Source organism: Mus caroli, unplaced genomic scaffold (genome assembly GCF_978045245.1).
Source record: "Mus caroli unplaced genomic scaffold, Mus_caroli_1 scaffold_7, whole genome shotgun sequence".
Lineage (NCBI taxonomy): Eukaryota > Metazoa > Chordata > Mammalia > Rodentia > Muridae > Mus > Mus caroli.
In genome coordinates, this window is record NW_028227262.1 from 61,395,333 (window position 1) to 61,422,884 (window position 27,552).

At 48.2% G+C, this 27,552-nt stretch overlaps 1 protein-coding gene across 1 annotated transcript; it reads right to left on the bottom strand.

The window, feature by feature from the left end:
- Nucleotides 1–655: 655 nt before the first annotated feature.
- Copg1 (coat protein complex I subunit gamma 1) lies at nucleotides 656–26,721 on the bottom strand. Its single transcript, XM_021164245.3, has 24 exons — nucleotides 26,542–26,721; nucleotides 25,495–25,547; nucleotides 24,881–24,961; nucleotides 24,591–24,662; nucleotides 24,352–24,431; nucleotides 21,916–21,991; nucleotides 21,641–21,733; nucleotides 21,221–21,307; nucleotides 19,997–20,154; nucleotides 19,776–19,909; nucleotides 18,137–18,204; nucleotides 17,777–17,965; nucleotides 15,528–15,623; nucleotides 10,468–10,711; nucleotides 9,342–9,417; nucleotides 8,706–8,809; nucleotides 7,952–8,077; nucleotides 7,631–7,699; nucleotides 5,587–5,729; nucleotides 5,170–5,341; nucleotides 4,525–4,622; nucleotides 3,346–3,484; nucleotides 3,006–3,104; nucleotides 656–1,024 (listed from the first exon to the last, which is right to left on the bottom strand). Exons 1-24 carry the CDS (start codon nucleotides 26,576–26,578, stop codon nucleotides 894–896), a joined length of 2,625 nt encoding a protein of 874 aa, XP_021019904.2. The 5' UTR covers nucleotides 26,579–26,721; the 3' UTR covers nucleotides 656–893.
- Nucleotides 26,722–27,552: the final 831 nt, after the last annotated feature.

Sequence of the window (27,552 nt, forward strand, 5' to 3'; positions counted from 1 at the left end):
GAAATAGGCCATAGCAAAAACAGCTTAATGATGCTCAAGTGTAGCCTGATGTCTTCATGTTATGGGATTCGGTCCTAAAGGTGCAGGCCTCTGTTCTAATGTGTACATGTGTATGTGCATACAGTATACAGGTGTGCATGAGGTTAGGAGGCAACTATTGCAAAATGGTCCTCTCCTTCTACCAAGTGGGTAGTCTGTCCTGACAGATACCTTTACCTGCTGAGCCATCTGAGTAGCCTCACAGGAGGTCCAGTTCTTCAAGTGTTTCCAACAGTTTAAACCACCTGATTTGAGTTTAAAGCGAAAGCCCTGAAGCATTTCCCTCAAGGATTTCTTACTCCAGCCCAAAAGGAACGCAGATACTGTTTTTCCCACTCAGACCCAGAGCAGATCATGACACCCTCTAAGGACCTTTGAAGACCCATCCATCTACAAATGCCTGTAGATGAGTGGCTTACCAGACCTGCTAGCTGTTGTCATTCGGCTAGCCTTTAACCCCACCCTAAGCTTGGTACTGACACAGTCCCGAGGGGCTATGCACACGCTCCATTTGGTGAAGGGAGGCCTCAAGGAGAAGTGGAGGCCCTGAGCACGAGCCTGCAGAAGCAGCAGTTATTCAAGAAATACATGCTGACTTATTATGGGGATGAGACGGTTTCTTTGGGTATAAATATCAGAGAAAGTCTGAACATTTTATTTATTTGTCTCTCCTTGCAGGCATGGTGACAAAATCTACCCTAGCATTCCTGAATGATAGGATGGAATTAAAAAAAATCTGTATTGACTCTTGATTGTCTCTTAACACAGTGGTCTGGGGAAGGGTTTCCACCGGCTTCACCGGGAAGAAGTGGCTTCGACGTAGTGTTGGACAAGATAGGTGGCTTAGGCCACCTTTAGCCCACGGATGCCAAGATGATATCTACTGGCAGCTCCTCTGAGCTTCTGGCTGTCACCTGCATCGTCACTGTGTCCAAAAGCAGAAGCCGAGAACGCACAAGGATGTCATGACCACCCCGGAACACTCCTGGAAGTGAGAGGAAGCAGAGTTTTGTGAGGCTGAAGGAGGCTGTGCTGAGAGTGACACATGATCAACACCCCCCCCCAACCCAGCCCCCACACTGAGGCACAACTCGGAGGCCTGGACAACTCTCACTGCTTCCCTGAGCTCTGGAACCTTAAGGACATAGAGCTGCAGTAACGATCAATCACTGCATACATCAATCACCTGAGCCTCCTGCCAGGCTCAAGTGAACGCTCGGGTATGTAAGGCTTATACCTCACGTTAGAGGCTCACAGACAGTGGCTGAATCTGAGCGTGTGGATGAGGGGCAGGCCCTATAAGAAAAAAACCACAAAGCAGATGTCTGACAGACCCAGGGGACTGAGTTGCTTCATCAAGGCCAGAGTGCTCTGCTGAGCACTCACTGAAGCAGAACGCCTTCCCAACCATGTTTGTAAACACACCCAGCTCCCACCTCCCAAAATAACTACCCCCACCCACACACACAAAACCTATCCAAGGCTCGGTGTGTCTCAACAACGGACCGCTTGCCTTGCCTGACCACCAGCCCTGCAGAGGGATAAAAGTCAGGTGTGGTGGCTTACTGAAGGCCGAGGCAAGAGAATTACAAGTTCAAGGAATCACAGTTATACATGGAGATTGTGCTGCAGAAATCTGCCTAGCCTTAATCACTGAGTTTCATTCTCAGCTCCATTTCCACAAATGTCTAGGGCAATACAAGCTTTGGCCATTTTTGAGCTAAACATAGGATAGCAAGTATTTATATATAAATTACAAAATAAATTGCATGAAAATACTCTAGGGAAGATTGGGCGCAGGTGCTTCAAGAATTAAGCAGTAGTGTTCATTATATGCACCATTTAATGTTGTATGTGTTGGGAAATTTCCAAGATGAAATGTAAACAGCCATTCTTTTTTTTTTAAACTTATTTTTTAAAAACGTTTATGTATGTTGGTGTTTTGCATGCATGTATGTCTGTGTTGTGGATGGCAATGGGGCTAATTGTATTTAATGTTAATTCTGTTCTCCTGTGAGTGGCTGTGAACAAGGAATGAGTCAGCACTCAGGTGATTTCCTGTAAACCTGCTTCCCACCTTAATTTATAAATAAAGGCTAGAGCAGGTGATTGGGCAGAGAAAGAGGGCAGGTGGGGCTGAAGGTTTTGGTGGAAAAGAGAGGAAGAGGGGAAGGGGAGAGGGAGAGGATGACGGAGGAGGATGGAGAAGTAAAGAGCGGAAGCACCTGGCCTTGAGAAACTGCAAGTTAAAAGGGGTTCCTTCTACGGGGAAGATGCTTCTGCCCAAAGTAGGCGCACAGCATGTATTCAAATTAACTCAGTTGTGTTTTCATTACCTGGGCTTATTAGGGTTGGAAATTTACTGCAACACGTCTGTGTGAAGGTGTTGTATCCAGGGGAATTGGAATTACAGACAGTTGTCAACTATGGGTACTGGGAATTTTGTTTTGCTTTGCTTAGGTTTTTCTGGAAACGGTCTCAATATGTAGCCCTTGGCTTTAACTTACACAAAAGTTCCTGTCTCGGTCTCTCAAATGCTGAAATTATGGAGTGAGTTACCAGGCCAGGCCCCACACCCACTCTGCTAATAAAGTAAACAAAAAAACAACAACAACAAAATAACCCCAATAAAGTTGATACTTAGTTAAAGGAACATCAGACAAGGCACTGAAAAAGAAATATGAATAGAAGACACTTCATTCAAAAATGCAAAAACTACCTTAAAACTGCATGGGGAGCTGGGGAGATGGCATTTGGATCCCCAGCCTTAGACCACAGACCTATTGCTTTCAGATGACCAGAGCCACCATGCCACACCCTTTGCAGCCAAGCCCATAGGATAAAGGACAAGGCCTAGCCAGGATTATGAGAGACACAGGTGTTGCTGTGGGGGAAGTTGGATGGCGGCAGACAAAACCCAGTGGCACTCCCACCGTGAAGCTACTCAGGCCACAGACGTTTCTTACCAGCTAGCAGCAGCGTGTGGGTGTTCTTGTTGTCTGGCACTTTGTCTGACCTCTCACAAGGATGCATTCCCAAGAACTTCACAATATTGCCCACAGCCTCTGCAGGGAAAAAATCCCAGCAACTTTAAGCCACAGGTGTATGAGTATTTGTGTGGTTTTGTTGGGTGCTAGTCAAATCCTGGGCCTAACACATTAAGTATGCACTTCCCACCCCCCACCCCACCTCCCCCCAGTCAGTCCCAAGCTAGGTATCCCTTAAGGCTCTGGACTCTTGGTGGGAAACTGGAAGGCACACTGGCCAGCCATAGTATAGTCAGAGATGATGTCAGCAGCATTTTACCTTCAAGTGTCTTAATAGTAGACAGGGTGAATGTTTCCTCCTTCTCAAATTCATCCCCAACCTCATCCCAGGCTGCCTCAAAGTTTACTTTCATGACTTTTTGGATGTGATCGGCCACAGTAACTTCCAGATCCTCCAGCTAGAGAAATGGAGACACAGTTAGACTTTGGGAGAGACTTCCTGTTCCACATTTCTAGACCTCTGCTCTGAACTCCTCTCCTTCCCACTTCCTTCCTGCAGCTCACTCAGCAGATACCTGCCACTGTGGGGACATGGTGGGCTTCAGGACACAGAGCAAGCCCGAGGTACCCAATGTAAGTGGCACTGCTTCAACCGACAAGTCATTTCTCCAGCAGATTTTGTACTTCAACTGTGTCCTCTGGGCCCAAAATAGACGGAACCCTATTGTCATCTCAGCTGTGAGTGTGACATAACTCTCCCATTCAGCCAGCCTGCACTAGCAGCGTCCATGCAACGAGTCCTTTGTTCATTCTTCCAACAGATCTTCACAGAAACCTGTTTTTGCAGGTGTTTACAGGGCGTACAGCAACCAGTGAAAGGCGCGCCCTAGCTATAGCTCCTGGGAGGAGAGGTCTTAAGGCAGTTCCCGCCTCAGTCATTTTGGCTCAGGAATGGCCATCTCTACTTTGGTCCTTATTCTACACAAGTGTGAATGTCAGATGCATGCTAAGTGACTAAGGAACTGTGGCCCAGCAGAGCAAAGGGACCCAGCTATCTAGAAAGCAACATTACAAGAGCAATTCACGTCTTAAAAATCTTGCTTTCCTTTTGAGCCAATTAAAGAATTATCCTAAGAAAATAATCAGAAATGTGCTGGGCATGGAGGTGCATGCCTTTAATACCAGAACTCAGGAGGCAAAGGCAGGCAGATCTTCAAAGTGAGTCCAGGACAGCCAGGGTTCTGTTATACAGAAAAACCCTGTCTCGAATCGCCCCACCCACAAAAAAAAAAAAAAAAAAAAAATCAGAAATGTATTTGTAAAAATCTGTACACGTCTGTGAACCACAATCATGCAGCACTTGTAGAGGCCCAAAATTGGCATCAGATCCACTAGAACTGAAGTTATAGACAGTTCATTACTATGAAGGTGCTAGGAATTGAACTTGGTCCTCTTAACTGCTGATGCATCTCTTCAGTCCCAGACAGGATCCTCTTACCACATACTCATCCTCATAGCCTTCTTCATCGATTTCTCCTGTGTTGGGATCACAGTCCTTAACAGTGAACTTCATCACACAGCTGAACGTGCATGCCACTGTGGGGAAGAAGGGTTGGATGAAGATCAGGTGGCCATGACCTGCCCTTCAGGCAGCATTAATAACGGCTAACATGCTATCAACCCCAGCATGCTGGGCAAAGAAGGCACCACCTTATAAAATAGGAATATCAAGTCACAGATCCAAAGAAAAGACCAAGGAAACAGAGACAATGCAGTGTGGCTGAGACCATGCCACAGCTGTGGAAAAAGAAAGCTGGCGATACCACTGGAGAAGTGAATCTGAGATGTCTGGTCGTTTGTGCCAGTCTCTGAGGAATCCTGTGCTGCCTACCGTAAGAGTACTTGTCTGAAGACCAAACAGGCCTTGATTCTACAGTTACAACCCACCTAACAGGCTCAGCTTCCTCAACTATGAACAAGAATAGGCAGTACTTAGTCTCATATAGTTGCCGTGAGAAAGAAATAAGATAATATATGAAAAGAACTTGGGCCTATGGAAGTCTTATACCTAAATCAGAGTTTCTGTGTTATCCTTGATGCACGGACTCCCATGAAGTGTGAATGGTATCTACAGAGAACTCACCAGCTGTGGGGTCTTCAGTGGGCAGAGCCACTAGTGTGTAGCAGGTCCCAGGCTGGTTGTAGGGCAAGCTCCGCGCAGGCACATACGAGAGCACTTCGTATGCCTCAGTGGGCTCCATCTGCACTGTGACATTCTCCAGAGTCTGGTCGTTGAGGGTGTTTGTGCAGTCAAACTGGATAAGGTGGAGTGGGGTTCAGATGTTGCTATATGGGACCCCGCCCACACACATACACCATGCCCCAGCCCTCTGCCTGGTTTAACAGTCACAGGCTAAAGAAGTCCTGGACAAGGAGGGATGATACACAGCAATCAAGTTATCTGCCCCCCAGCCCCACCCCCCAAGCCCTACAGGACTCATCAGACCTGGGATTGCCCCTGGGCACAGGTGCCAGTTGGGTTTCAGGCTGCCCTGCTTACCTGGAACACCAAGTGATCAGAGAAGGTGTGTTTGGTGCAACGGATGACATACTCGGTCTCGGACTCGGTGAGGGCCACTGGCTCAGGAGAGGACTTGAAGAGAGGCCCTAGTCCCTGGAACTCAGGCACCGCTGCTAACTGCTCTGAAAGCCACAGGCCACATTCACTTGGTTTCTGGATCTCCACACCGATTTGTGTTGGTTTCTAGTAAAACCCTCAGGTCTCATACCCTCCCTGAGAGGAAGACACTTGCATGTCCAACTGGCTGCTCGCTCCATTACATCTCACGAGGCTCTGGTTCAAGTTGTATAACCCTCCAGGAAGACCCACTGTGTCTTATGCGAGATGTCTGAAGCAGTTCACTAAGTGGAAAACCCCAACGTCTCAGGCCTAATCCATCTGAAGATCCTCACCTTTAGTTCACTACTGATTCTCTCTTTCTCTGTCTGTCTTTCTCCTGTCAAGATTAGAGGGGACAGCTGTCCCTGTCTGACACGGGTGTTAGGAGCTGAATGTGGGTCCTCTGTAAGGGCAGCATGTGCACTTAGCTGCTAAGCCTTCTCTCCAGCCCTCAACAAGGACTCTTAAAGATGTGGAGGTTAGGAAAGGATGGCAAGGATGAGCTGCTTCCTTTAGAAACAGCCTGGGGCTTCCAGAGGTCCTGAGTTCAATACCCAGCAACTGCATGGTGGCTCACAACCATCTATAATGAGATCTGGTGCCCTCTTCTGGCCTGCAGTCACATATGCAGGCAGAACAATGTATACATAATCCCTTTTTTTTTCCTTTTTCTTCTCTGGAAGGCCTAACTCTGGAGTCCAGGCTACCTTCAACCTTGTGATCCTTCTGCCTCAGCTTGCCGAGTCTTGAGATCAGAAGTGAGTGCTCTTATGCCCAATGAAGAGCTACCTCAGAATGTGCAGAAACAGCTGACATGACAGCACAGACTTTTAATCCCAACTACTCAGAAGACCACAGCAAAAGGATCCAACTCAAGGCTGCTTATGGTACAAAGTGAACTCAAGGCTACGTGTGTGCCTCATTAAGATGGCTCAGCATCACAAAGACAACAGGGCTATAGTTCAGTGCTAGGGGACTTGTATTCAGCATGCTTGGGGTGCTAGGTTAAACTATAGCACTAAAAAATGAGTGAGTGAGTAAATAAATAACTTCTTTGGGAACCTTTAGTGTAACCTGTGGGTAAGACTCTCCTCTCTATGCATCATGGCAGGTCCTAGCCCAGGGTCCCCATGACTGACCCAGGCTAATCCTGGTGTTCTGATAGGCTGAAAGCAGAATACAGTTGAAGATCAAGCTAGATGTCTGTAAAGATGTCCACTAACAGCTTCAGTCAATGCTCTCCTTCCTGATCCTAGGCAAGAGTTCTCTCTGGTGATCACTGGTCAGCTATGTTAGACACAAGGCTGGATGAACTGTTACAGCAGCAATAGGGAACAGATACAAGACAAGAGGAGTAGAGATAGGCTGAGCTCAAGTTCCTGGACTATTCTTTAAGTTTCAAATATAGTGGTTTAAGAGCAAAGCTTTTAAGGCAACATGGACTGCACACAGAAAGAACCAGAAGCAGGCTGGGGAGACGGCTCAGTGGGTACGAGCACTGACTGCTCTTCTGAAGATCCTGAGTTCAGATCCCAGCAACCACATGGTGGCTCACAACCACTGGTAATGAGATCTGACACCCTCTTCTGGTGCGTCTGAAGACAGCTACAGTGTATTTATTTATTTATTTATAATTAATAAATCTTTAAAAAAAAAAAACCAGAAGCACAGCACAGACAGGGTCTCTGAATGCCAGCTAAGCTCCATCAGGTCATGAGCACTCAGAGTCAAACAAGAAAGAAACTGGCATTCTCTATCCCCTGGCTCTTAAGGAACCCAGTCCTTGCTCTCTTTAAAACCTTTGTGCTCGGCTGAAATGTGGGGCGTCAAACATGCACACCAGTATCTACCACTGAGGCATGCATGATCAGCGGTTGGCAGGCTCTGGAGTCACACAACTACTGACCATAATGTCATTACTCACCTTGGAAAATCTCCTGCCGTGTGGCTGCTACCTTCTCCGGCTGTTTGACTGCTGCGGTGGCGGTGCTTTCTGCAAGAGCAAGCATACCTAGTGTGGTAACCCACAGCTCTAGTCACAGGCAGCATGGTGCTGCTGAGCCCATGTTATTACTTGGATGTTGTAAATGTCAACTCTCCTGAGAGAGAAGCATGCAAGGAAAAGAGCAAGCTGTCAGCATGGCTGTCCCTACCGACTTGGGGCTACTCCCTGTGCATCAGCCTATCCTTGTACATTCTACAGTCCAGGGAAACAGACGGGCCCTGGGGATGAGCAGGGCCTTACCTGGTCTCTGCTCTGCCATAGGCGTGGTGGCCAGAGGCACAGACTTGAGGTCAAATGGCTTCTCTGATGGTTCGAGTGTGTACTGCTGCAGGGCTTTCTCCAGACCAGGGATGGACACGGTCAAACCTAAAGCCAGTAGAGAGTTATTCTGCCTGGCTGGCATGACAGAGAGGCATGGCGTGCCTAGGGAGGACAGAGGCCTGGGACTCCTACCATGACTGGTAGATGTGCTGATGCTGACAGTCATGGAACCTGCAAGCTTTACTCCCTCCCTATCCTCTTCCTCCTTCCACAGGGTTGGCAGGTAGGTAAATACAAAATAAGGTAAGTGCTGGTACAAAGACAGAAATCAACATACCAGGCTTAAAGATTTTTATTAATGACTGTTTTGCACTTTGGACATTGACCTGATGGGATTGTCATGAATTCCAGGCCAGCTTAAGCTACATAAAGAGGTACTATCTCAAAACAACACGGAAGTTTTGGACTGAGGATACAGCACGGTGGTGGAGGCTTGCCAAGCATATGCAAGTCCTGAGTTCAAGCCAGAGTAACAAACAAAGAGCACTTAATGTACTTGGCTATTTTCATTGACTGGATCAAGCCATGCGGCCCTGGGTCTTCTGAGGGTATGTCAATCCAAGAGACTGCTATACAACTCTAGTGAAGTATGAAGGTCTTGGGTGCCTTGGCTCAGGGACAGCACGCCTTCTCTAAGGCCACAGGAAGGCCCTGGTGGCCAGGGACAACTTACCATTTAGGATGTAACCTGCGTTGAGAGCCTTCTGCTTCTGTTCCAGAACGTTCAGATAGAAGGTGGCTCTGTCTCTCACTTCATTGTCATCGTCCATCACACACCTGCAGCCGGGACACAAGGCACTCCTGACTGAGCCTAGCCAGGGGGTCAGAGGGACCCTGCAGGGCTGTACGGGGATGGCAGGGCAAGACAGAGTTCTTAAAGCTCAACACTATAACATACAAGGGGCTGATGCAGCTTAGTGGTAGACAGCTCTCTAGTAAAGATCTCACCCAGCACCATAGGCAAACCAAAAAAGACAAAACACAGAGGTACCCTTGAGCTTAGAGGAGTACACTTCTGGACTTAGCAGGTACTAAACACCACACAAAGTGCACAAATATACATACATGCAGGCAAAACACCCACACAAATAAGATAAACATAATTAAATCTTCGTTGGATGTGGTGCCTTGCCCCTTTGATTCCAGCACTTGGGAGTCAAAGGCAAGAGGATCTCTGTGAGTTTGAGGCCATCATGGTCTACAGAGAAAATTCCAGGATGGCCAGGGCTATATAGAGAATTTTGAATAAAAGGTGGACTGGACCCAAGGGAGCACTGCTATGCACTCTGGCTTCTGGGCTGAGACTCACCTCTTCAGCAACACCAAGATACTAGGCAACATCTCTTCGTTCTGGGCTCCAAACTTGGCCAGAGCACTTACTGCACCTAGTTCCAAGGTAAATATGACTCACCCGCAGCCCCTCAGGCCCACCTGCCAGAGTGCTGAGGCTGCCCACCAGTGTTCAGAGTGGGAAGCCATGCAGAAGAGCTAGGGGGTGGCACCGCTGACACAATCACAGAACAGATCCTGTGTAATCCTAGTGGATCTTGGTGCTACCCAGGCCTCTAATTCCTCCTCCAGTCACTGGAGAAAGGGTGACACACATGTGGCTCTTGTTCTAGGGCTTTAGGGACAACTTTCAAATGAGTAAGGCGACAGACACTATCAACACTGTTAGCTACTTCTGAGCAGCTTCCTTTGTAGCTAAGCTTGAGTACAGTAAACCATGAGAAAATAAACCATCACCTATGATTAACCACTAAAAGAAGAAAAGTTGCCTACAAGGGCATAGAAGTAAAAATGGAAAATAAGATGAAATTAAAAACAAGATGGTAGGGCTGGAGAGATGGCTCAGCGGTTAAGAGCACTGGCTGCTTATTCTTCCATAGGTCCTGAGTTCAATTCCCAGCAACCACATGGTGGCTCACAACTATCTGTAATGGGATCTGATGGCCTCTTCTGGTGTGTCTGAAGACAGCTACAGTATACTCATATAAATGAAATAAATAAATCTTAAAAAAAAAACAAAACCAAACCAACATGGTAGACGGCTAGATCACTGACTTATAAAAAAGATAAATCTTGTGGTGTGTGTTATCTCTCCAGGTATGGTGGTGCATACTTAGGATTCCAGCACACAGAAGGCTGAAGCAGTACGGTTTCAAGTATGAACCAGCCTGGCTATAGAATAAGACCCTATCTCAAAAAATAAAAACAAAAAACTCTTAAGTACGAATATACAATGAAATTTTAAAAAAATTAAATTGTAAAAAATCATTTATCCATTTGGCATCTAAAATCCTTCTGACAACATAAAAAACCGCTTATGAGGCCATGTCCCCAGTGTGCTTGTCCCTGAAAGCTTAGGTCCCATTACTGGGCAAATTCACTGCAAAAAAAGCTAAGAGGCCAGGATCACCTCAGCTCAGATATACCTGCCCGAACTTCTTCATGCTCCAAGACCACACGGTTGTAGATAAAGCGAATGTACTTGGACGGGTTGTTGGTCTTGGGCCCCTCCTGGCCCAACAGGTGCAGGATGCGGGTAGCCAGCACAGTGAACTCGCAGTCCTCAATGAACTCGCACAGGTGTGACAATCCTGTCTCCTTGCTCTCTGAGTTCTCCTCGATGATGCTGATGATGCAGTCCACAATGGCACGCTTGTACTCAAAGCCGCCCTGCAGAGAGAAGGGTTTAGCTGAGCAAAGACCTCACGTCCTCAGGAGACCAGCGGAGGCCCAGAGCTCGGGCAGGCCCAGGGACAACGCTCCATAGGCAGCCTGGAAGCAGAAGCCTAGGTTCCTGTCTCTGTTGGATAAAACAAAAGGTTGGCCTTCTAATTCTAACAGGAGAAAGATTAATGGAAACATTTTAGACCCCATTTCCTCTGCTGAGTGTAACACACATTACACTAGTGAACTGTCGTGTGCTGTTTAAGCTGGCTCTGGAGGAAGGGAAGGGCTGCTCCCTAACCCTGTCCTGGCCTCACACCCAATCATGTTTTGTCTTCCAAGACCCCTTGTCCAGGGATGATTGTCCTCTGTCCTGTGATAGGAGGAAAGGAGAACAGCAGTACAGTTCAGGAGTTCAAACAGCACCTTTGGGGACCGCAGAGTAAATCATGTGAAGTTAAAACCCCGTGTCCCTGAAGACAGCTAAGCAAAGCAGTCCCTAAGCAAAAGGCTCCCTACAGCTCATCTCACGATGTAAAAACACGTGTGGTGGGAACGGCCAACTGCAAGTCTCAGCTAGCAGGAGACAGGCTGGCAACAAGGGTCTCCAATGACTCCTCCTTCCCCCAGGCTTTCCCACTTACTCCTGTGGGATGCCGTGTATGCGCTTACATTCTACTGGCTACCTGCACTTCACTGCTCTCTTCCTTTACTCCTGCCTGCTATAGCCCTAACAGACCCACTGACGTGAAACAGAAAGCCCGGCTATGGGAGATTATTCTCCACACAGAATGGAGATATGAAAAAACTGGAGTGGGTAGCACACAAGCCTGGGAAAACAACATGGTAGTTCCTCACAACACCAAGAACAGAATTATCTGATGGGTAACTCCAGTTCTCGGTATCAGCAACAGGACAGATTGCAGAAGCACCTGTCACAAGGGCGACAGCATGGTGTTCACAAAATGTAGCCTCTTCACTAAAGGAATTCTACTCGGCATTGAAAAGCAGGAAGTCCTGGTACATGCTATGATACAGATGGAACCTGAGAATAAAGGAGACAGAAAAGGAAGAGCACTTCACGGTTTCCCTCAACTAAGGCAACTGCAGCAGTCAGATCATAAACATAGAGGAGAACTGTGGGTATGAAATCTCAGAGGAAAATTAAAAGGTTGGGCTGGCTAAAAGCACTTGTCCAGAAAGAGGACTGTGGTTTGATTTCCAGCAGCCACAGGCTGACTCCCAACCACCCATAATAGAGCTCCATGGGATCTCTCACCTTCTGACTTCTGAGGACACCAAGCATGCACATGGTGTACATACATACATGCACCAGACATTCACACATGAAATACAATGAATACATCTAACTGGAAAAAACAAACAAACAAACAAACAAACCTGAAGGGGGCTGTAAAGACAGCTTAGTGGTTAAGAGTACCAGCTAGCCGGGCGTGGTGGCACACGCCATTAATCCCAGCACTCAGGAGGCAGAGGCAGGTGGATTTCTGAGTTCGAGGCCAGTCTGGACTACAGAGTGAGTTCCAGGACAGCCAGGGCTACACAGAGAAACCCTGTCTCAAAAACAACAACAACAACAAAAAAAAGAGTACCAGCTATTCTTCCAGAGTAAAAGACTGAAGTTCCCAGCAACCCCATCTGGCAGCTCACAGACGCCAGTAACTCCAGCTTCAGCGGACCTTCCGCCCACTCTACTCTGCTCAGACACCACACTTACACACACACACACACAGACTCACACAGACACACACACCTAAAATAAAATATATTTAAAAAAAAAAAAAAGTAAAAATTGGGGACTAGAGAGATGGCTCAGAGGTTAAGAGCATTGACTGCTCTTCCAGAGGTCCTGAGTTCAATTCCCAGCAATCACATGGTGGCTCACAACCATCTGTAATGGGATCTGATGCCCTGTTCTGGTGTGTCTGAAGACAGCCACAGTGTACTTACATACATAGAATAAATCAAGAAAACTTAAAAACTACAAAGTTTTGATGAGCTAAACATAGTTGTGCATGTCTATAATTCCATCTCTCACACACAGACCCCCAACATCCCTCATATATAGAAATAAAGTTAAGAAAAAGATCCTAGATCACGGTAGAGTCTAGGTCAGTGGAACAAGGCCCTGACCTGATCCCTGGTATTCTTTCCATCCACCTCTGTGGACTGGGACAGCACAGGAGCAGCTGGCTGGACTGCTGCTGAGGCCCACCATCCAGCCCACGGGTGCTCGTGACCATGCACTAGAGTGTGTGGACTCAGAGCACACCTTGTCGCAGTCAATTCTCTCCTGTCCTGGCTTTCTTTCTGCTCTCAGTGTCAGGGATCAAGTGCCTTTTTATCCATCTCTCTGGCCCCTCACTTCACCTTTTGTGTGTCTGCCTTACAGGTTATTCTGAAGAACAAATAAAGTGAGATCTGAGCCAGGCATGGCCCATGCCTGTAATTCCAGCACTCAAGATACTGAGGCAGGACAATCCTAAATTCACAGCCAGCCAGGACAACATAAGGAGAACAAATGTCAAGGGGAAAAGGAAAACAAGGTGCTGTGTGCTCAGCATGCGACCACAGTGAGTGAGGTACTAGGCTATAAACCCCAAAATGCTGCTTCAGCCTCACTGCTGCAGGCAGCCATATCCTGGCTGCACGACAGATGTCAGCAGGAGCAAGGCAAGTTCTCGGGTCTGAGTGCTCCGGCCCCTCAGTGAGGGCCATTCATAACCTTCACTGTTACAGAAAGCATGTAACTTTCCGGGAGGCAGCCAGAGGCTGAGGAGACAAAGCTTGGGCTTTTCAGTGAGAGAAACCCGTGCTTTTAGGGCCAGAGGCACCTGAGCTCAGATACCACAAAGTGCTCTGCTTCTTCTTCAGACTTACCTGGGAGGCAGGTCCTTCCACTCGAGTCACACTAAGCCTCATGTTCCAGGTCTAGTGGATCCCAGGGTAACCTTAAAATCACTATGTAGCCTTGAGCTCTGAACCTTGTTTCTGCTTTCCAATTGCTAGGATGTACGATACAGGCATGGGAAGTGCAGGTATGTATCATCTGCCCAGTTTATACAGTGCTGGAGCCAAATCAGGGCTTTGAGCATGCTAGGCAAGCATCCTACCAGTTCAACTACACCTTCAGTTCCCAGAATCCTTTTTTCTTTTGTTCTTTTTTAAAATGTGTGTGTGTGTGTGTGTGTGTGTGTATGTCTATGTGAGGATATGTGCGCATAAGTACACATAAGTACAGGTACTCAGAGAGGCTAGGATATGGTGTTGAATCCCCTGCAGCTGGAGTTATAGGCAGTTATCAACTGCTAAATATGAGTCCAAAGTTTGATTCTCTGCAAGAACAGTATGCACTCCTAAACTTTTTCCAGCCCCCCCACCTCCAAAAAAAACCCACTAACACGCACACACATGCACACACACTTATCATTTTGTGTGTATGTCTTAAAAATGTATGTGTTGCATACACTAGCAAGATTTTGCTGAAAGGACCCAAAGATAGCTGTCTCTTGTGAGACTATGCAGGGGCCTAGCAAACACAGGAGTGGATGCTCACAGTCAGCTATTGGATGTATCACAGGGCTCCCAATGGAGAAGCTAGAGAAAGTACCCAAGGAGCTAAAGGGATCTGCAACCCTATAGTTGGAACAACATAATGAACTAACCAGTACCCCGGAGCTCTTGTCTCTAGCTGCATATGTATCGAAAGATGGCCTAGTCGGCCATCACTGGAAAGAGAGGCCCATTGGACTTGCAAACTTTATATGCCCCAATATAGGGGAATGCCAGGGCCAAAAGAATGGGAATGGGTGGGTAGGGAAGTGGGGGGCGCTATGGGGGACTTTTGGGATAGCATTGGAAATGTAATTGAGGAAAATATGTAATAAAAAATATTAAAAATTAAAAAAAAATGTATGTGAATACAGGGCTATATTTCTCATGTCACAAACATGGACAGGAAGTCAACTTTTAGAAATTGTTTCTCTCCTTCCACCATGGAATCCAGGGATTAAAAATTCAGTCATGGGGCTGGTGAGATGGCTCAGTGGTTAAGAGCACCCGACTGCTCTTCCGAAGGTCCTGAGTTCAAATCCCAGCAACCACATGGTGGCTCACAACCATCTGTAACAAGATCTGACTCCCTCTTCTGGAGTGTCTGAAGACAGCAACAGTGTACTTACATATAATAAATAAATAAATAAATCTTAAAAAAAAAAAAAAAATCCAGTCATTAGGTTTGTTTAGGAAACCTCCAGACTACTAGGATTCAAGGCAGGCACAGCTATGCCCAGTGGAAGTTCATTTCTTACAGATATGAATTCTGGAGGCGGAGACAAGTGGATCTCTGTCAGTTCAAGGCTAGCCTGGTCTATATAGTAAGTTCTAGGATAGTCAGATCTATGCAGAGACCCTGTCACAAAACTAACAAACAAACAAACAAACAACACCCAACAAAATCCTGGCACCCATGTTGTTTTCAGCCCCAGTTTTCCAAGAGCTCCTGACTGACATGCAGCATCCTGCACCAGACTTCATAACAGAACCCATGCCCCGCCCTTCTGTATAAGCAAAGCCTTGGGGCACCTGCTGGACCTGGTGCCATGCTGGTGAGTCACACATCAGTACTGTAATTATGACAGCTGCTGCTCTTGCTTCATCTGTGCACGGAGTCTAAAGTGCCGCAGGCGCGGAAACAAGCCGTTTAACAGTGTTCCGAGCGTAACACCAAGAGACAGGTTTGGCAGTCAGGCCATTCTCTGCACCAACAGAAAGAGAAGGACCCCAGCGGCCCCGCCCTTACCTCTTCCCTTAGCATGGTGAACAGGAAGTTCATGAGCACAGCATGCTTTCGAGGATACTTCTGGCACAGGGCACTGATGGCCTGGACAACCACCACCTGGGATAGAGAGACCTGAATGAGTGGCAGTCCCTGACAGTCCTGGGGACTTGCTCACTAAATGCCACAGAGTCCCTCCAGGGCAAGACATGCCCTGGGCTCAACATAAGATGAAACCAGGAGGAACATTTCTCCATGCTGGGGCACAAGTCCTGAACCCACCTAACGCAGGGGAAACAAGGCAGTCTTGGCAGACCAACTATGTCTCAGTCTCCAAGCCCTGCCTGGCCTGCTTCTTCCCTGTCTTTCCTCTTTTCACCTGACATTCCATTCTGCTCTCTTCCTGAAGTCTCTTTGGCATTCCTACTTCTTCCCTCTGCTCTCCCCTCCCTTGTCTTTAGCTGATTCAAGTCCTTCTATGGCTCTCACATCACCACTCTTGCAGGCTCCTAAGCCAGTTCATCTTCTGAGATCCAAGTCTCCTCAAAACTCATCCTCCACTGTCCAGGAGGGCTAGGTTATTCTCATCTGCAAATCTCACCACATCGCCTTCATATAACCCACAGGCAGAGTAAATTTCTGCCCAGTTTGTACAACCCACACTCTAGAATTTATCCTGCTGAATTAAAAACTGCTCCTACTATTATCTGCTGACAGAAACTCTGCAGTGGCAGATTTCGTGACTCCACTTATATAACAGTGAAATAATCTAACTATACAAAATAAGAAAAGATTAGCGACTGTCAAGAATCGGGGGTGCGGGGCTAGGAATGGAGAGCTTGAGTGCTATCCAGTGATGCTAAGTCTGACTGTGGGGGTGCGGGCTAGGAATGGAGAGCTTGAGTGCTATCCAGTGATGCTAAGTCTGACTGTGGGGTGCGGGGCTAGGAATGGAGAGCTTGAGTGCTATCCAGTGATGCTAAGTCTGACTGTGGGGGTGCGGGGCTAGGAATGGAGAGCTTGAGTGCTATCCAGTGATGCTAAGTCTGACTGTGGGGGTGCGGGGCTAGGAATGGAGAGCTTGAGTGCTATCTAGTGATGCTAAGTCTGACTGTGGCAGCAATTTTGAAAGGTATCACACGTGCATCTCGTAACCAACGAAATCGAAGTAAGCTCTCTAGATCGTACAATGGCTGGTTTCCTCATCAACTACGACAGTGCTGGATGTGGGCACTGGAGCGGAAAGAAATGCCCAGGGCTTCCCTCTTAGTTATTTATTTGCAACCTCCTGTGAATAATTCTAAAGTAAAAGTTTAAAAAATATGTTGGGTGGTGGTGGTACACGCCTTTAATCCCAGCATTCAGGAGGCAGAGACATGCAAATCTCTGTGGGTTCGAGGACAGCCTGGTCAACAGAGTGAGTGCCAGGATAGTCAGGGCTACAAAGAGTAACCCTGTCTTTTAAAAGAAAAAAGAAAGAAAGAGTAAGAGAAGCCAGACACAGTGGCTTACATCTCTACTACCGGCATTTGGGAGACAGTAGGAGGATTGCTCCAAGCTTGACACTAGTCTGTATTCTACTGAGTTCTAAGTCAGTCTGTTTAGAAAAACCAAAATGATAACAAAAAGGACAACGAAAGCCAGGTAGGGTACTACATATTGGTAATCCCAGTAGCAATGAAGGAGCCCAAGCAGGAGCATCCTGAATTCAAGGTCGAATGAGCTACATAGGGAGACCCTGTCTTGATTTGAAAAATAGAAAAAATAAGTTCCAAACCACCATGCTTCCAAACGACTTTTTTACAATTAGAACTTTACCATGAGTTCTAAGTCAGGAAACAACCGCAGCCTGTTCTGACGTCACCACTTTGACCTGCTCCCCAGCTGGCCTGTCTCCGTACTTTCCCAATCCCTGCTCCTGCCCTTTCTCCCTGGCTTACACTGCCTTCCTCCCCAGCAGCTGCGACTCCAGGGCCAGCTCCTCACTGCATCTCAGGTTACTGCTCCTTTACATGTCTGCTCATTTTCTAAACCTTACTCTCCCAACAGATAGTTCCCATCTGCCCCACTTCTGAAACTCTAGCACAGACAGCAAGAACTCAATAAACATTGCAAGAATCAATAAATAAACCCCTTCCTGGCTAAAAAGTACTGTATTTAAGGTTCAAAGGGACAGAGGGTCAAAAACTGGGAGGAAGGTCCCGGAGCACGGACAGCAGGCTCAGACCACCTCCCTTGTCTTAGGGACTGCAGGCTGTGAGGGTACTGGGTACCTTGAACTCATCTGAGATCTCCGACATGAAGGAGGAAATCTGCTTCATAAGGCGGTCAATGCTGCTCTCGCTCCCTGTCTTGAGGAGGGTGGTGATGGCCAATGTGGCGATGCTCCGGTTTGAGTCTGTAACCAGGTTTTCCAGATCTAGATTGCAGGCAGTCACAGCTGAGGGGTGCTTCATAGCCACCTGCAGAGGGAGGACAGACACCGGGCAGTACCCAATTCTGTCATTTCACCTACAGGGTAGACCTGGCCAGAGGTCCTTTGGGGACCATGTCTATCCACCTCCCAGTCCATTCAGGGGAAGGAGACACCAGCTAGACCAGCCTGCATCCCCTCCTCTCCACTCAACTCTTACCTTATTGAGGGTGCGCACAGCAGCATAGCGAAGTGCAGCCTTGGGTGAGCTACAGAAAAGCTGGAGCACTGCAGGGAGGAAGACATGTGTCATCAGGCTGCCCTTGATGCCAGGCAATGGAATATCAGTGGAATACCTGGGGTTCCCAGGGAATGGCATGGGATCAAAGGTGAACAAGCTCTCAGGCTAGTCACACACAAGCCTTCTGCTTAGCAGAGGCCAGCAGAACTGCCTCGTCCTGAACCTTGTCAGCAAGGGCCCTGTGGGTGTCAATGGCCATCATAGACTAAGCACCTGCCCTGTGCGAGGCCCTCACTGAGTGGATGCTGTGCCTGTCTGATTCTCTGAACTCCCAGGGAACAGCGGCAAAGGACCTCAAGTGACTTTTAGTAGCAGCTACCCGACAGCAACAGGGTTAAGTCACGGGCTGTCCACATCTGCAGCCCACTTAGCCACCTCTTTTTATGTTCATAGGACCCAGTGGGACATACCTCAGCACCAAGCTAGGGGGCTAAAGCCTCTCTCAAAGAGCAAATGTATTCCTCTCTGGATCAGTGCTAAAGAGTTGACCACAGGGACCACACTATTCCCTCAACCTGCCTGCCCGAAGCTCACAGCTAAAGTCTATGTTCTAGTATAGTCTTGACTGGGACTGTATTCTAGAATATCCAAATCCCTTTCCTTATTGCTTAGCTTTTCTCTCACTATTTATTTATTTATTTATTTATTTATTTTGGAACTAACATTTTTCTTAAAATAGATGGATGATGTATCTTTTAAAGCCTCTACTTCTTATCTTTCATTTTCTGGAAATATGAGACTATCATAGGAGTACATTAGTCTCTAGTCAGTGAGTGAATGCATATTTGTTTGTCACCAAGGAAAGAGGGAAACCACTTCCATAATTGAACCTATCTTCCTACCAGTTTAGTATCTCCACTGTGGGGACCTCTAGAAGAACAGTCCAATCATTACAACTCTTACTTCGCTGCCTCTGGGCGGGTCTTGAGTTAGATATTCATCCCTCTCTCCTCCTCATGGAACCCTATGTAGACTCTTGTTGACCTCTCAACTGTTCTGCAGCAGCTCTTTAGCTTTTCAAGCCCCAGGTGCATATTCTCTACTCTCATCCCAACGCCAGCATCCAGCAGGGAGACAGGCACTGCTCTGCTGGTTAGAGCAGGAACAACTGAAAGCTGTGGCTCCTCCTTAGTAACACACACAGAATGCAACCACACTTGTGTGTCACACTACTGAGTAGCCTGTGCAGATCCCACCGGTACCACCTACAGCAAGAGGGCCCTTTGTGTTTCAGAAGGGAAGTGAGGCCTGGTGAAGAAGGTCAGAGGACAGGGGCTTTCTGCCTGCTCAGGGCAGTTGCAGTGAGTCCAGCTGTGAGTTCCAGTGCTGCCCCATGAGCAAGCACCCCATGAGCAAGCACCCTGAGCTTTATAGGTCCTGGGCCCCACGCTGAGTCCTCCTCTGGAGCCAGCTGGCCCAGCACTGCCTCACCAGCACTGAGATGGAACTGAAAACAGCCCTCCTTTAAAGCAACACCTGTGACAGCCCTATATCATGGCCTATCTGAAGATCTCTGGCTCGGGGCCTATGCCCAGCAAGGAAGGAGATATATGGAGACCTGACACAGCAGGGGCCAGCTCTTTGGCACTGCAGCCTGGCAGGTTGACAATGGCTGAGGCAGCTTCATACACCACCATCTCATGCTTGTTACGCAGGCAGCTCTCGATGAAGTCAAACAGCGGGCTGTCACGGCTACAAAAGAACAAAGCAACAAGAAGTTGGGGACAGTCCAGCAGTACAGAAGGCATCATCTAGCTGGCAAGAGACCAGCGTCCTCACCTGCCGTCTTCTTCCTCTAGTTGCTTGCTGGCCACTCGGATCATCATGCAGTAGGCAAAGGGGGACTTGAGGCCGTGCCGGGTAAACTTACTGATCATCTTACTCACGGCCAGTCGGTCATTCTTCCGCACATGGTACAGAAGTCCTAGGGCATGGTACTGGAGGACAGAGGCAGCATGGGAAACAGGCACATAAACCCTGGGAAGGGCACTGTGTCTCTCTAGCTTCATCCATCTTGTTTTAAGCACAGCACTCATATCCACACAGAGGGGCTGAAACAACTCCCAAGCACTCCCCGTAACCAACTCCAGTGTCCTGCCCGACACACATGATGTTCTCACTTGCACCAGAGTTCTGGACCCTGCAGGTATCCCGACCATGTGAGAGAAGACATCAGAACAGAAAGAGCTGCAGCAGACAGCTAGGGCAAGACCTGAGCATAGTCCTGTGGGACACAGAACACTAACCCTTCCAACACCCAGAGGACTGGCCTGCTTGTCCCTACTTATTTGTCCCACTGTGGCCAAGCTGGCTTTGGAGGTCTAGAAGCCCAGGGACACCACTTTTAGAAATGTAAGTTACCAAGGTCACTTCCCATTCATTCTGTCCATTCTTAGTCAAGTGGCATGTGAGGGCCAAGGCATGGCAGGTGTGTGGATTTCCCACGTAGTCAGTGCTTCTGACCTTAGAGGTGTACACTAGAGCATCATTACTGACCCCAAAGACACGAGCCACACAGAGTGAGGGGAACAACAATCACTGAGGGAAAGGGACAAGCCTCCTTCCCATCCCTCATTGTGTATGCCTTCTCATTTAACCCTTGCTCTTCCAACGTTCCAGAGAAACTGAGGCTCAGAGAGAGGCGTACCTGGTTTAGGTTACAGAGGAAAGTTTCTCAGATGGAAACCCCATGTCATTAACAGAACCAGCTCAGCAATGGTTTGGACTGTGGTGGCCATCGGCCTACCTGGGCCAGGTGGGTTGTAACAGCCTGTATTCCAAAACATTCCCATCTATTGTTCAATAGACTTGGTTCTATCAGCAGCATCCAGTGAGAAACCCTTCCTAAACACCCATGTGCTGCCCTGGCTGCTTCTCTCCAAGTCCCCATCTCCCACACCCAGTGACAAAAGAGTAAGAGCCTGTCCTGGCCAGAGGCTACCAGAACTTGTGGAGGTTGGACAATGACAGTGTGCCCCTGTTTGTTTTCAGTGTCCCTCTCACCTGGACCATGATGTTGTCACTGGACGCTGCCTCCTGGGCCTCGTTCACCCAGCGCTTGACCACATCGAAGCTGCATTTCAGCAGGTGCTGCGGGCAGTGGGACTTGTTAAAGGGTCAAAAGGAAAGGTGCCCTTCTTGTCATACTCCTGTCATCTCTCATATGCAGCCAGGCCCTCCTCACTATTCTGAGTCCAAGATCATGGATGGACAGACAGACAGCTGTCACCCTCACTCTTCCTGCCTGGCAGATTTCCTGTCTGATGCCAGTCCTGACAACCTACCATGTAAGGGGTGGGTCAAAGCCACTCACCCCAGCTCTTCCCAATGGACCCAGAGTGTCTGATTCCCCTCTGACAATGGCCTCAGACATTTTATTCTACCTTCAACCCACCCTTGCAGGCCCCAGTCACAGCTATGTACCAGGGAAGACACGAGGGCGGAGCTGGAGACACTGGGAACCTTGTCCACAATCGCTTGTTTCATGTAGCGTTCAACAGCCTGCAGCATGGTGCTCTGTGGTGGGAGAACTCGGGCTCAGACATGGAAGCAAAGGGGTGCAGAGCAAAGCAAACATTTCAAAAGCTCCTATTGAGTCAGCCGCTCCCACCCGGCTCCTCTAATTGATTCAGACAGCTGCAGACAGCCTAGAGTATGCTCCAGAGCTTGGGAAGCAGGTAGAGGATGGAAGGACTCACGTCAGTGATCTGGCAGAGGGCACGGACAGCAGGACCGCGGTAATTATCCTCTTTCCCAGTCATGTCTTTTGTCAGGCTGCCGGGGAAAGGAGGCACGGTTGACATGCGGGGGTCATAGGCCATCCTTCTTCTCTAGTCCACACCACCACACCAGTGATGTGATTACCACACCAGTCTGCTAGCTACTGCTCCCTTCTGTTCTCACCCCTCCAAGCCAAACAGCAGCTCCAGGGAGTTTCATGGAATTCAAAACAGACTCCACGCTTGCAATCCCAGCACTCAGGGGCAAAGGCAGGAGGATCGCCATCAGCTCAAGGGTTCATAAGCAGCAAACAGCAGCGTCTCAATGAGCTGCTTTCCTCTGCAGGCCTCTCACCTGCCACTGCTCAGCCTGGACCTTTTTCCTTCCCAATCCAGCTCATGCTGGAGATGTTCTCTGATTCAAAGTCAAGCTATTGTCTGAAGGAACTCTGGCCAGCCTGAGCATGGCGAGCACGGCTCTGGCAGCCATGGCCCTTCTCCCAAATCCCTTCTGCCTTGTGAAAAGCCACTAGATCACATTCCTAAAGCTATCGGCCAAGGACCATTCCTTATTAGCCACGTCCTCCTTCTGAGGCTGACTACCTAGGTCCAGCAATCAAAAGCCCGCTTTGGCTCACCTAATTAACATGCTGTAATTAACAATTAAATACCTCCTCCTAACACTTTCCCCCCCTTTAACTTTATTACTATTTGCCTATTGGCCATGTCTGTCTCCTCTCTATCCAGGACGCCAGCCACTCCAGGACAACCATCCCTGCCCCTTCTCCCTTGTTCCTTTCCCTTCTCCCTCATCTTCTGTCTATCTCTTATTCCCTTTCCTCTGTCCTTCTGGAGCAAATAAATCTCCTTTATGCTCAGAATTTGGTCTTCCGGGTCCTTCTGTTCTGCTTTCATAGACTATTACAGTTCCATAAACCATGTTAGAGCCCCACTGCCTGGTTATTTGCTGGTAAATCCCAAGGCTACAGAGACTGTGAGTTATATAACAGTTTCCTCCGGGACTGAAGCATTCCATCCTGCCAGGCAGCACATTAAGCTGGAAAGTGAACAACTGAACAATAGATTCAGGGAGTCCCTGAAACTGACCAGATTGGCAAGGGCCCCTCTGCCAGAGTAAGCTATAAAGCTGAAGAGTGCCTCTCAGACTAAGAGCTAAGCTACACAGAAGATCTCAAAGCAGACCAGATGCTTGGGAGAAGCAGAAACCTGCCGAGCTGCCTGGAAGAGGTTTAGGTCAACTGAGGCACCTGGAAAGGACCCTGCTGAGCTGCCTGCAGGCTGTGCAGTGAACTCCAGCTTCTCAGCTTTGTGACCTGTCACTCATGCTGAAGGTGGGCTTTGATGATGCAGCTGTCTGAGTCACTTCTGCTCTAAGTAAACCCTCACCCACACCTCTGTAAGTAACCCCAGTAAAAGTCATGGTTCACCAAACTGGACTTCAGTGGAATCCTTACTATGGTCTGTCACGGGTTCCCTGTCTGGGGTGAGTAGATGTATGTGTGTGTCTCCCCAGGAAAAGTTTTATCACACAATACCATAGCTTTCTTGTTTGCAACCATACTCACAAAACCATATATGGACTGATAAAGACATTCAGTATCACCTTTCTAAAAAATGTTTAAACTTACTTTTATTATTTTTGTAATGTGTAAGTATCTGTCTGCATGTGGGTATGTATACATGAGTGTAGGTGCCCTCCAACACACCAGAGCTCTCTGTAGCTGGAGTGACAGACGGGTTTACGCCTCCTGATGTGGGTGCTAGGAAAGCAGCCAGAGATCTTAACCGCTGAGCCATCTCTCCAGCCCCAGGAATTATCAATGCCCCTGACTCTGGTTATATGGTCCCTCTCCTCAGATAGCAATGTCAAGAAGAAATAGAAGAACTGGATAAGGGGCAGGGATGTTGTGTGGTTTTGTTTTATTTTATTTTTTGGAGACATCTTGCTATGTAGCCCAGGCAGGTTCAAACTGGCAGCTATCCTCCTGTTTCTCCCAAATGCTGGGAGGACAAGTGTGCAGCACCTGCTCCAGCTGTGACTCTCAGTTCTCCAGGACATGGAGTATATATTCGTGACGTCTGTCCCTAAATTACTCAGCCTGGCGCAGAAACCAGTACTGGCTAACAGACTTGCTCACTAACTTCCCTGCATCCTGTTTTTCTTTTCCTTAGTACTGTCTAAAGACTTTTGAAAGCTCCATGCTGGTTGTATTGTCTAAGGAGGAGGAAGAAAGGCAAGGCCTAGGAAGTGAGAAAGAAGCAGACCATTCTAGAGGCTGGCATCGGGTGGGCTAGGAGGAAAGGGCACAGAACAGATGTCAAAAGGCTCTTGGCTGTACATGTTGTCTCTGTCAATGGATCCCACCAGAGGAGCCACCCCTGCCCAAGACATGCCTGCTCGTCACAATGATGACATCCTCAGCGATGCAGGACATCTCCTTGATGGTCAAATAGCACATGCGGCGGAGTGTGGGCTGAAAAAGGCATGGAGAAGACCCGATCAGCTTGGTGCGAGAGGATCAGAGTCAGGAGAAGCCTGATTCTGTGGACGGCAGTCTATACTGACAGGAAGACCTCCCGCCACCCTGCCACGGGTGTCACATCTGCAGAAACGCACAGATCAGTGTACTTACATCATTGGACTGGAAGAGCTTGGTCATGGCAAAGAAAGCCTCCGTTGCTTCTGTGGTCCCCAGGTGCTCCCCCTGTGGGAATCAGAAAAGCCACAGGTTTCTACAGGAGGTCAGCAGGCTAGACCTTTGGAGGGTGCAGGCACTTGAGCACAGGCAACAAATGAGAGCTGGAAACTTAAGAGGACCCAGGCCTAGACTGTTGGTTCCAATCACAGAGCTGTCAAAAGCGTAAGGGTTCATCTCCATTTACACAGCCTCCCCTGTATCCCCTGCCAAGTTCATCTTGTTACCTGGTTTATGAGGTAAAGGATCTTGGTAAGGATGTGGGCACATTTCCGGGGGTTGATGGGAGTCTCGTTAAAGACCCGAGCCTGTGAAGAAGCAACCATTACCTCTAGCCTAGTATACTTTTCTACCACAGCTGCCCCTCAGTTCATGAAGGGCCTAGAGAGCCATAGGGTACGTATTAACTCAGTCCACATAAATGTATTCTCAAGTGGGGAGAGTTTATTTATTTATTTAAGATTTTATTTAAGTATATGAGTACACTGTAGCTGTCTTGGACACACCAGAAGAGGACATCAGATCCTATTACAGATGGTTGTGAGCCACCATGTGGTTGCTGGGAATTGAACTCAGGACCTCTGGAAGAATAAGCAGCCAGTGCTCTTAACTGCTGAGCCATCTGTCCAGCTCCCAAGAGTTTATTTTTCTTAACTTATCTACTGACCATACCAGAAGTCTTCGCTTGTGCTGCCCTAATACTAGCCACACTAGCAAATATAATGAATAACGTCCCATCTTCCTGGACCCAGGCTTTATAAACCAGCACTCTATGTATGTTAGTATCTGACAGCAGGGCTGGCAGGTATTCCTGACCAGACACAGGCATGGTGGCACTTGCCTCTTGGAGTACGGCACTCTTCTCCAGGTGCTGGAGGGGGTTGGAGCCTCCACCTGCAGTGCACAGAGAAGACTGATTACAGGTTGTGATCTGGAATGAACTGCTTTTCTCCTTTTTCCTGTGCTGAGACAGACTCTCCTGTATCCCATGCTAGCCTTCAACTCAAAATGTAGCAGAGGTCGGCTCTTGTGCATCTGATCTTCCCGCCTCGGCCTCCTGGTTTACATGGTACTGTGGATCATACACAGGGCTTCACCCAAGCTAAGCAAGCACTCTATCAACTGAGTTACAGCCCCGAACTGTGACCCTAAACTTGCCAAACGCAGGGAAGTGAGAAGGAAGTCTCTACCATCTACCAGAGGCTGTCAAGGCTCTCTCACAGTCACCTAGCATTCTTTCTGTGCATTTTAGGGTTCAACAATTGGCACTGATCTATGCAACCAGAACTTAAATGAATCTATGTGTCAGAGACAACCAACACTAACTAACCCGTGACTGAGTTTCCCTGACAGCAGATATTACATTAAAAAATTATGCATGTGATTATCTGGTTACTGTCTGGGCTCTCCACTGCATGACCATCCTAACATTCCTATTGCAGGCATCTAGTGTCGAACTTGCTTTAGCTACTATAATATTAAGATCAGTGTGGTGCCTGATGTTCAGTAATTGTAGTTTATTGAATGAATGAAACGGTCAGGGTTATTAAACTGTAGGACTGGTTACACTCAGATAGGCAAAGAACCATCGCAGCAAATACCAAGAGGTCGGGTGAAATACAGGGAACCTCCTCTGACAAGTTGGGGAAACTGAGGCTCAGAGAGGAGTGTAACCCGCACAAGGTCACGCAGCAATCCCGGTCAGAGCTGGCGAGGGCAAACAGCACGTTTCCTCCGAGAACAGCTATAGATGGACCTGCGCACAAGCCCCTGCCCCTCTTGGGCCTCGGATCTGGCTCTGACAGAGGCCCGGAAGAAGGAAGCCTAGGAAGGTCCCATGAACCCCTACGATGATCTGACCTCCCCAGGTCTTTCAAGGGGCCCTCACCAGACTCCTCGTCCTTCTTGTCGAATTTCTTCAACATGGTGTCAGCGGTAGCTTCACGCAGCAGGAAGATGCTCAGAGTAGCGGTGAGAACAGCTTCTCCCTGCGGCTTCCGTACTCCCGCCCGCCACGTCGCCCTGAGCACTGCACTATGGACTGCGCCTGCGCACTCTGTTGTCTGCGCCTGCGCACAACTGCGCCCACCTTTTTCATTGCCTGTCCGGAGATTGCCAAAACCTAACTGGAAGAGGGCGGAAGGGGAGGGGTGAGACCCAGGGAAGTGGGCGTAGCTAGACACTGGAGGCGGAGCCTAGGCCAGAGGTTGCGGGTGCTCCTCTTCTGCGCCCCCGTGTGGTCCTGTGGCTGCTGTGTTTGCAGTTGCCCCTGGCTGAATTTAAAGGGCATTCTGATGAGAGAGTTGCATGCAGCATGCTGACCCCATACATGTTCCCTGCTACTCTTTATTGTCATTTTCCGGAAGTCTCACTAATAGGTTATTTTTCCGCCGCCGGTAAAATGAGCCAATTCAAGTCAGGTTAGAATATTTTAAAGGCAAATTTATTGGGAAGCTGCTCTCGAACAAGTTCACTGGCCCCAAGGATTGAGGCCAGAGGTGTCACCATGACAGGGATGGTGGTGAGGGGAAAAAGGGCACCTGTTGCTAGCCAAGGAACCGATTCCATCCGAGTCTAGTTTTGTAAGGCAATGAATAGAGTTATGTTCATTTGTGCTTTAACATTGAGATATAACTGGACATAGCGAGTAATTTCAACACTCATGAGGCAGAGAAAGGAGGATGAGAAGTTCAAGGCCATCCCCCTGCACCAGCCTAACCTACATGACTTCCACCTCAAAAAATAGAACCAATGAGATGGCTCAGCCGGTAAGTAAAGGTGCTTGCTGCCAAGCCTGAGGGCCAGGTTCAGTTGTGAAAATTATTAAATGCGTCTTTTCTACCAAATACTATAAAACTTGTGGTTTGACAAGGAATTCAAATATTGTTGCTGACAAACT

What these genes read in the sequence shown, in the direction of transcription:
- Copg1 (XM_021164245.3), bottom strand. Translation starts at nt 26,578, where the DNA reads ATGTTGAAGAAATTCGACAAGAAGGACGAGGAGTCTG. An exon ending in CTAGAGGAAGAAGACGGCAG is followed by an intron (nt 19,910 to 19,996) that starts GTGAGGACGCTG and finishes GTTCTTTTGTAG; the next exon opens with CCGTGACAGCCCGCTGTTTG. An exon ending in TACTATTAAGACACTTGAAG is followed by an intron (nt 3,105 to 3,345) that starts GTAAAATGCTGC and finishes TTTTCCCTGCAG; the next exon opens with AGGCTGTGGGCAATATTGTG.